Source organism: Phyllobates terribilis, unplaced genomic scaffold, assembly GCF_046119375.1.
Source record: "Phyllobates terribilis strain yellow unplaced genomic scaffold, ASM4611937v1 Scaffold_3__8_contigs__length_932513732, whole genome shotgun sequence".
Taxonomy (NCBI): Eukaryota; Metazoa; Chordata; class Amphibia; order Anura; family Dendrobatidae; genus Phyllobates; species Phyllobates terribilis.
Window position 1 is genome coordinate 89882053 of NW_027362763.1, and position 10365 is coordinate 89892417.

Consider the following 10365-nt stretch of genomic DNA (forward strand, 5'->3'; position numbering starts at 1 on the left):
TCGGTTCCCCATAGTATTCAGATTCTTCAGCACCCCTCTCCATACTGAAGCGAGTGATGAGGAAAATCGTTCCTCCTCAGGAACCCCCGAAGAGCCCCCCCTACTGAAAGTACAAAACTGGGGGTGAAAACCATATGCCCCAAAAAACGGGGACTTACCAGTGGACTCGCTCCGCCTATTATTAAGAGCAAACTCTGCCAGAGGTAAGAAAGAAGCCCAGTCCTCCTGGTTCTCTGACACAAAACACCGGAGATATGTCTCCAAGCTCTGGTTCATACGTTCCGTCTGACCATTGGTCTGAGGATGAAAAGCCGATGAGAATGACAAATGCATCCCCCGCCGTGCACAAAACGCCTTCCAGAACTTGGACACAAACTGAGACCCCCGATCAGACACCACCTGGGAGGGTACCCCGTGAAGCCTCACAATCTCCCCAATGAACACCTGCGCAAGAGTTTTAGCATTAGGGAGAGCCGGAAGAGCGATAAAATGTGCCATCTTGCTGAACCTGTCCACTACAACGAGTATGACCGTTTTACCCGAAGACGGAGGGAGGTCCGTAATAAAGTCCATAGAAAGATGAGTCCAAGGACGCTCCGGGATCTTCAAAGGTAAGAGGGCCCCAGACGGACGGGTATGTGAGGTCTTAGAGCGCGCACAAACCCCACAGGACGCGACAAAAGTTACCACCTCCTTATGTAAGTTAGGCCACCAAAACCGACGCGAGAGGAGATCCACAGTTGCTTTACTCCCCGGGTGTCCTGCAAAAACTGAGTTATGGTGTGCCTCGATCACCTTTTGTCGCAACTGATCTGGAACAAACAGTCTCCCCGGAGGTCCAACAGGGGCGTCCCCCTGAGCCTCCAATACCTCCTCCTCCAGCTCAGAGCATACTGCCGAAACCACCACCCCCTCCTGAAGGATAGGAATCGGGTCGTCCGTATTCCCGGCCCCAGGGAAACTACGAGATAAGGCATCCGCCTTTACATTTTTTGACCCAGGACGATATGTAACGACAAAATTAAACCTGGTAAAAAACAATGACCACCTAGCTTGTCTGGGATTCAGACGTTTCGCGGACTCCAGATATAGCAGGTTCTTGTGATCGGTGATGACGGTGACCGGATGGACTGCCCCCTCCAAAAAATGGCGCCACTCCTCAAAAGCTAACTTAATGGCCAAGAGTTCCCTATTGCCGACATCGTAATTCCTCTCAGCGGACGACAATTTTTTAGAGAAAAAGGCGCACGGATGCCACTTACCAGGGGACGAACCCTGTGACAATACTGCTCCCACCCCTACCTCGGAAGCGTCTACCTCTACAATGAATGGCTGTGACGCATCAGGTTGAATGAGTATGGGTGCCGAGGCAAAACATTTTTTCAAGGAGGAGAATGCTTGACAAGCCTTGTCAGACCACCTAGAAAAATCCGTCCCCTTTTTAGTCATGTCTGTGAGAGGCTTAACCATGGACGAGAAATTACAAATGAACTTCCGGTAATAATTAGCAAACCCCAGGAAACGTTGTAGTGCCTTAAGATTCTCTGGCCGATCCCACTCAAGAACTGCCCGCACTTTCACAGGGTCCATACGAAAACCGGACGCTGAAACCAGGAAGCCTAAAAACTGGAGTTCCTGTACGGCGAACACACACTTTTCCCATTTGGCATACAGTTTATTATCCCGCAAGATCTGTAACACCTGCCTAACGTGCTCCTGATGAGACACCAGATCCGGCGAGTAAATTAAGATATCATCCAGATATATGACAACAAACTGTCCCACCAGGCGGCGAAAAATGTCATTAACAAAGTGTTGGAACACCGCCGGGGCATTAGTCAGACCGAATGGCATGACAAGGTTCTCATAATGCCCCTCCGGAGTGTTAAACGCCGTCTTCCACTCATCCCCCTCCTTCATCCTAATCAGATTGTACGCCCCCCTGAGATCCAACTTAGAGAACCATTTGGCGCCCACGATCTGATTAAAGAGATCGGGAATAAGTGGGAGCGGATACGGATCTCGGACCATAATCCGATTAAGTTCACGGAAATCCAGGCAAGGGCGTAGGCCTCCATCTTTCTTCTTAACAAAGAACCCCGCAGCCACCGGTGAAGATGAAGATCTAATATGCCCCTTAGCCAGACTTTCTGAAATATAATCCTTCATGGCCTGCCTCTCAGGACCAGAAAGGTTATACAACCTAGCTTTAGGTAACTTGGCCTCAGGGAGCAGTTTTACAGAACAGTCATACTCGCGATGAGGAGGTAGTTCCTGACACCCTTTCTCCGAGAATACATCCTCAAAGTCCGCCAGAAATGGAGGTAAGACCCAAGGAGTAACCGCACCGATGACAGTGTTCATGCAGTTTTTATTACAGAATTTACTCCATTGGCTTATCTCTCTGGTTTGCCAATTAATAACCGGGTTATGCTTAGCTAACCAAGGAAGGCCCAACACTATAGGAGTGGGAAGACCCTCCAACACGTAGCAAGACAACAGTTCTTTATGTATCGCCCCCACTTGAAGTTTTACGTCATGCACAGCTTGCAAAAAACTTCCCTGACCGAGAGGCCTGGCATCGATCGAGAATATGGGGATGGGTTTAGCCAACTCACTCAATCGCATACCTTGAACCCGGGCAAACCGAGCATCAACCAGATTAGCCCCGGCCCCACTATCCAGAAGAACAGATATCCTCTCAGTTCTCGTACCCACCACCACCTCCGCCGGTACGAGAAACTGAGACGAACCTAGGGACGAAATACCTACTCCCAGATTGCCGTCCACCACACAACCTGGGATCAACAGTTTTCCGACGACTCTTCACTCTGCAAGGGACGGGATGGACACCCCCCAATAAAATGTCCCTTTCTCCCGCAGAAGAAACACCTTCCTGTCTTATGGCGCACCACCGGTCCCCTCCCCCGAAATGATGTCCCTCCTAATTGCATAGGCTCCTCTGGACTGACCAGGGGAACCACCATATGAGGGGACCTTGTAGGAGGTGGAGTCATCACAGGGGGTAGAGTTATCCCGCACCTCTCCCGAAGCCGTCTGTCAACGCGAATAGCAAGGGCCATAGCGGCTTCCAGTGACGCGGGAGAGTCATACTGTGCCAACACATCCTGTAATTTGTCGGATAAACCATGACAAAACTGGCTCCTAAGAGCCAGGTCATTCCACTGGGTGTCCGTGGCCCACCTACGGAACTCCGAACAGAATTCCTCCGCCGGACGATCTCCCTGCTGGATCCTACGTAACTTAGACTCAGCAAGGGAGATCCGATCCGGGTCATCATATACAAGACCCAGAGCAGCAAAAAACCTATCCACTGACTGGAGAGCCGGGGAGCCCGGGGGAAGAGAGAACGCCCAAGATTGTGGGTCCCCTTGTAGGAGCGAGATGACAATTCCCACCCTTTGTTCTTCACTCCCCGATGACCGAGGCCGCAGCCGAAAGTACAACTTGCATGCCTCCCGGAAAACAAAAAACTTGTCCCGCCCCCCAGTGAACCTGTCAGGGAGAGCTACTTTAGGTTCTGGTCCGGCTTGCTCCTGAGGATGCAAAACCTTGGACCGAACGTCCGCCAGCTCCATGGACAAACTCTGCAACTGCCGAGCTAGACCGGCTACTGGATCCATGGTAGCTGGAGAAAAACTAAGTGGGTCGGTGAAAATGTCACGCTGTCTCTGTATACTGGAGGTAGGGGGCCTAAGCTGACCCTAAGCTGGGGCCCTGGCTAATCCCTCAACCTGGAGGTACTGTTAAAGGTACAGAGGTCCAGGCCGCCAGCGTAACCCCTACCTCCTGAGGATCCCTGCACCTAAGTAATCTAGTCCTGAGAAGGACCCCGATCACAACAAAAGGGGACAAGTAATAATATGCCCACACACAGTACTTAGACGAACGAGACAGTACAAGGGAAAAACCAAAACCACCTTGCATACAAGAACTACACAACTACAACAGAGGGAACACCAACGGGAAAGGAGATAAATGATAAAGCGAGGAAGGGAAAAGACACTCCAAATACACTTATCTCAGAAACTCCAAACACCACGATCCGCTCTGTAAGTCTGAATGAAATGCTTTCACCGACACTTCCCAAACAGACCAGCAGGCATTTGAAGGAGTCTCACTACAGAAGTATTGATTGCAGCTGGGCGAGGCTGGACCTCGTCTAGCACAGAGAGAGAATTAACTCCCTCACTGCCGAAAAACACAAAGCACCAACAAGTCAGCTGCGAGAAGTCAGGCTGTGTACTCGTGACGATCTTCGTGGCGACACACCCGTGACAGTACCCTTCTCCTCCTGCTCCCCTGCAGCTCCTGTGCCCAGTAGCACCCTTCTCCTCCTACCTGCAGCCCCTATACCCAGTGGTACCCTTCTCCTCCTGCTCCCCTGCAGCTCCTGTGCCCAGTAGTACCCTTCTCCTCCCTGCAGCCCCTATACCCAGTGGTACCCTTCTCCTCCTGCTCCCTGCAGCCTCTATACCCAGAAGTACCCTTCTCCTCCTGCTACCTGCAGCCCCTATATCCAGTGGTACCCTTCTCCTCCTGCAGCTCCTGTGCCCAGTAGCACCCTTCTCCTCCTCCTCCTACCTGCAGCCCCTATATCCAGTGGTACCCTTCTCCTCCTGCAGCTCCTGTGCCCAGTAGCACCCTTCTCCTCCTACCTGCAGCCCCTATACCCAGTGGTACCCTTCTCCTCCTGCTCCCCTGCAGCTCCTGTGCCCAGTAGCAACCTTCTCCTTCTCCTCCTACCTGCAGCCCCTATACCCAGTGGTACCCTTCTCTTCCTGCTCCCCTGCAACTCCTGTGCCCAGTAGTACCCTTCTCATCCTCCTACTACCTGCAGCCCCTATACCCAGTAGTACTCTTCTCCTCTTCCTCCTACCTGCAGCCCCTATACCCAGTGGTACCCTTCTCCTCCTGCAGCTCCTGTGCCCAGTAGTACCCTTCTCCTCCTACTACTACCTGCAGCCCCTATATCCTGTGGTACCCTTCTCCATCCTGCTCCCCTGCAGCTCCTGTGCCCAGTAGCACCCTTCTCCTCCTCCTCCTACCTGCAGCCCCTATACCCAGTGGTACCCTTCTCCTCCTGCTCCCCTGCAGCTCCTGTGCCCAGTAGTACCCTTCTCCTCCCTGCAGCCACTATACCCAGTGGTACCCTTCTCCTCCTACCTGCAGTCCCTATACCCAGTGGTACCCTTCTCTTCCTGCTCCCCTGCAGCTCCTGTGCCCAGTAGTACCCTTCTCCTCCTCCTCCTACCTGCAGCCCCTATACCCAGTGGTACCCTTCTCCTCCTGCTCCCCTGCAGCTCTTGTGCCCAGTAGCACCCTTCTCCTTCTCCTCCTACCTGCAGCCCCTATACCCAGTGGTACCCTTCTCTTCCTGCTCCCCTGCAACTCCTGTGCCCAGTAGTACCCTTCTCATCCTCCTACTACCTGCAGCCCCTATACCCAGTAGTACTCTTCTCCTCTTCCTCCTACCTGCAGCCCCTATACCCAGTGGTACCCTTCTTCTCCTGCAGCTCCTGTGCCCAGTAGTACCCTTCTCCTCCTACTACTACCTGCAGCCCCTATATCCTGTGGTACCCTTCTCCTCCTGCTCCCCTGCAGCTCCTGTGCCCAGTAGCACCCTTCTCCTCCACCTCCTACCTGCAGCCCCTATACCCAGTGGTACCCTTCTCCTCCTGCTCCCCTGCAGCTCCTGTGCCCAGTAGTACCCTTCTCCTCCCTGCAGCCCCTATACCCAGTGGTACCCTTCTCCTCCTCCTCCCTGCAGCCTCTATACCCAGAAGTACCCTTCTCCTCCTGCTACCTGCAGCCCCTATACCCAGTGGTACCCTTCTCCTCCTGCAGCTCCTGTGCCCAGTAGCACCCTTCTCCTCCTCCTACCTGCAGCCCCTATATCCAGTGGTACCCTTCTCCTCCTGCAGCTCCTGTGCCCAGTAGCACCCTTCTCCTCCTCCTACCTGCAGCCCCTATACCCAGTGGTACCCTTCTCCTCCTGCTCCCCTGCAGCTCCTGTGCCCAGTAGCACCCTTCTCCTTCTCCTCCTACCTGCAGCCCCTATACCCAGTGGTACCCTTCTCTTCCTGCTCCCCTGCAACTCCTGTGCCCAGTAGTACCCTCCTCATCCTCCTACTACCTGCAGCCCCTATACCCAGTAGTACTCTTCTCCTCTTCCTCCTACCTGCAGCCCCTATACCCAGTGGTACCCTTCTCCTCCTGCAGCTCCTGTGCCCAGTAGTACCCTTCTCCTCCTACTACTACCTGCAGCCCCTATATCCTGTGGTACCCTTCTCCTCCTGCAGCTCCTGTGCCCAGTAGCACCCTTCTCCTCCTCCTCCTACCTGCAGCCCCTATACCCAGTGGTACCCTTCTCCTCCTGCTCCCCTGCAGCTCCTGTGCCCAGTAGTACCCTTCTCCTCTCTGCAGCCCCTATACCCAGTGGTACCCTTCTCCTCCTCCTTCTACCTGCAGTCCCTATACCCAGTGGTACCCTTCTCTTCCTGCTCCCCTGCAGCTCCTGTGCCCAGTAGTACCCTTCTCGTCCTACTACTACCTGCAGCCCCTATACCCAGTGGTACCCTTCTCCTCCTGCTTCTGTGCCCAGTAGTACCCTTCTCCTCCTCCTACTACCTGCAGCCCCTATACCCATTGGTACCCTTCTCCTCCTGCTCCCCTGCCGCTCCTGTGCCCAGTAGCACCCTTCTCCTTCTCCTACCTGCAGCCCCTATACCCAGTGGTACCCTTCTCCTCCTCTGCAGCCCCTATACCCAGTGGTACTCTTCTCCTCCTCCTACCTGCAGCCCCTATACCCAGTGGTACTCTTCTCCTCCTACTACCTGCAGCCCCTATACCCAGTGGTACTCTTCTCCTCCTCCTACCTGCAGCCCCTATACCCAGTGGTACCCTTCTCCTCCTGCAGCTCCTGTGCCCAGTAGCACCCTTCTCCTCCTCCCTGCAGCCCCTATACCCAGTGGTACCCTTCTCCTCCTGCAGCTCCTGTGCCCAGTAGCACCCTTCTCCTCCTCCCTGCAGCCCCTATATCCTGTGGTACCCTTCCCCTCCTGCTCCCCTGCAGCTCCTGTGCCCACTGCTGCCCTTCTCCTCCTCCCCTGCAGCCCCTTCCTGTGCCCCCGCTGACACCCGTGCTCTGCCTCCTCCTCCCCTTTACCCAGGATCAGTCCTCCTTGTCAGCCCGCCCCTTTCCTCGTCCTCCACCAATCAGCACGCAGCTTCCCGGCGCATGCCGTCACTGCCCGCTCTGCCATTGGCTGGCTATATTAAGAAAGCCGAGTGAGGGTTTAAATAGCCGGGGTGCAGCGTGGAGCGGAGTTAAAGAGCCGCGGAGTGATCGCATCGCCAGATCCCAGAGACGCCGCCACAATTAGAACCATAGGCAACCTGAGAAAGCGCCGGGCAGCCGCCGGCAACAGCAGCAAAGTGGCCATGGCAGCGATCCGCAAGAAGCTGGTGGTGGTCGGAGACGGGGCGTGCGGCAAGACCTGCCTGCTGATTGTCTTCAGCAAGGACGAGTTCCCCGAGGTCTATGTGCCCACAGTGTTTGAGAACTACGTGGCGGACATCGAGGTGGACGGGAAGCAGGTGGAGCTGGCGCTGTGGGACACGGCCGGCCAGGAGGACTATGACCGGCTGCGGCCGCTCTCCTACCCGGACACGGACGTCATCCTCATGTGCTTCTCTGTGGACAGCCCGGACTCCCTGGAGAACATCCCCGAGAAGTGGGTGCCCGAGGTGAAGCACTTCTGCCCCAACGTGCCCATCATCCTGGTGGCCAACAAGAAGGACCTGCGCAACGACGAGCACATCCGCAACGAGCTGGCACGGATGAAGCAGGAGCCGGTGCGCACCGAAGACGGACGGGCCATGGCCATCCGTATCTCCGCCTACGAGTACCTGGAGTGCTCGGCCAAAACCAAGGACGGGGTGAGAGAAGTGTTCGAGACGGCCACCAGGGCGGCGCTGCAGAAGAGGCACGGGCCCAGCGGGGAGTGCATGAGCTGCTGCAAACTGCTCTGATCCCCCGCCCCCCAGGACCTGACACTGAGCACTGCGCCCCCTGCTGGTGGGGAGACTGTCCGCCATGCTGTGCCAAGCAGTATTATCCTGGAGGGCATCCTGTGTGACCTTGGCAGGTGCCCCCTCCGGTGTACACTACCATAGGACTGAAGGGGCACGATATACCCCCTAACCGAAGAGGATGGGCCGGTGACCCCGTGCCGCCCCCGGCCAGTGACTTGTACACTTTCTGTACACTTTGTACATTGATCTGTGTATTATATATATATATATATATGTATAGTCTATAAGGACACTGTTCATTAACTGACCCGCCCAGCCGCCTGCACAGCTGAAGTTTTCCATTGTTTTTTCTATGAAAATACTTTTTTTTCTTTTTTGGACACTTTTGACAAATGTGATCTGCAAAGATGCTGTAGCGGGATGGACACCAGACCGAAAACCACTGTATCGTTGTCAAACACTAATGTGAAAATACTGATGTAGCACAGCCGAGTTTGTCATGTGGCACCATACGTGTTACAGAGGTGTCCTCTGATGTAGCAGAGCCGGGTTTGTCACTTCACACCATATGTGCTACACATGTGTCTTCTGATATAGCAGAGCCGAGTTTGTCATGTTGCACCATAGGTGTTACAGATGTAGCAGATCTGAGTTTGTCACGTTGCGCCATATGTGTTACAGATTCGTCCTCTGATCTAGCAGAGCTGAGTTGTCACGTACAGATGGGTCCTCTCGTACCTCGTCTGCTTAGCTCAACATATTCCTCAGATAAGCGGCTACTTACATCGCTCTGTTTTCTTGAGCTGCTCTTCTTAGGAGGATCTTGGGCTAAAAGATATCCTGACGTTACTGCTTGGTTTACATAGGACTGCAGGTGAACCTACAAAACAACAAATGGATAAAAATAATAATGCACAAGTGGAATGACGTGTCCACCTCAGCTCTGCTACATCGGCATATGTCATCTGTGATATGGAGCAAGGTTACGGGACCTTCAATGCCTCCTTCCCCTCGTACCTGTAATCTGTGCTGCAGGACTTGCCAAGACTCTAAAGTTGTTAATATATAGTTTTTTTTTGTTTTGTTTTTTTCTATAGTTTTGGACAGTGGTACTTAAACTGTTAAAAATTTCTGATAATGGAAGCTGTCTGCGGTAAAGTGATGCGTCTGGAGATGTTTACATAAAGTTTAATATGTGTATATACAGGTTTTTATGTGAAATATTAAAATATTCGATCAACAGATATATTTTTGCCTTGCTTTGGTTAATTACTTTTTTCAATGTTTTTTTTTTAATCCATTTCTGATAACTATTTTAATTTTATTATCATTGATTACAAACTGCTTTTGTGCCAGCTGTGATGTCGCTATAGCATAGGTTGGTGCCATCCATATTGCAAAGGAGCAGTAGGGACCAGTTATTCCTAAATGGGTATTGTTGGATGGGGTCTGTAAATACAACTTTCCACTTTATTGGTTATTAAAATTTGTAATGCGTTCTTGATTTGCTAACGTCTTGTAGCCTTGGAGACTGACCACCGCTGCTAGACAGCCGAAGTGCTTACAAGCGACTGAGCTTGTAGGCGCTGTTCTTTTAGTTATAGCCCGTATGTATATTTATTTCCGGTGCAAATTTCAGTCCAAAAAACTAAATTCTGAACGCCGCCTCTGTTGGTTTCTAGCACTTCTGCCGGTTTCAAGGGTCTTACATTCCTGACATCGCTTGTGATATTTGTACATAATCTACTGAAGGCCTGGCCCTTTCCAGAGGAAGCATGGAAGCCCGCAGTGCTTTTCAGTAGAGTACAAAAGTTTCCTTCCCTCCCCCCAACTTCAGAAAAGTTTCCACGCTCCATTTCCCAGTACAGGCCCTGCTCACTGGGAAGAGCATATAGGATTTGCCAAAAAGGACAAGAGTGTGGCTCCGGTATGTGAGAAAATAAATAAAATAAATGGGATGAGTTTCTCGCAGCGAGGATGCCATTTTTTAATGTAGCTTGAACTGATTATGGGGGTGTGGGCAAAATGTGTAATATGGATCACTATGTACTGTGTGCCATTTATATTACAGATAGCTTGGGGATCTCTATTCAGGCTTATTTTTAGGCTATGTTCACACGTTGCATTTTTTTTGCTGCGTTTTTGTTTTTTCTGCAGGTAAATCTTGTTCTTGGCAGTAAAGAAGCTGCTGACTTTGCTGCGTTTTCAGGATCTCAACGTCCAGCTTTGCTTCCACCTTAGAAGCATGAACAATGCAAGGTGTTAAGTCACCAATGCAAGACATATGTGAAACCATAAAACCATTTT

The 10365-nt window shown here is 52.4% G+C and overlaps 1 protein-coding gene across 1 annotated transcript; it reads left to right on the plus strand.

Moving 5' to 3' along the window:
* The first annotated feature begins 7321 nt into the window (after positions 1–7321).
* On the plus strand, positions 7322–9304 carry RHOB (ras homolog family member B). Its single transcript, XM_073674043.1, has one exon. It carries the CDS (start codon positions 7465–7467, stop codon positions 8053–8055), a length of 591 nt encoding a protein of 196 aa, XP_073530144.1. The 5' UTR covers positions 7322–7464; the 3' UTR covers positions 8056–9304.
* The last annotated feature ends 1061 nt before the right edge of the window (positions 9305–10365 follow it).

Coding starts and splice junctions, on each gene's coding strand:
- RHOB (XM_073674043.1), top strand. CDS start 7,465: ATGGCAGCGATCCGCAAGAAGCTGGTGGTGGTCGGAGACGGGGCGTGC.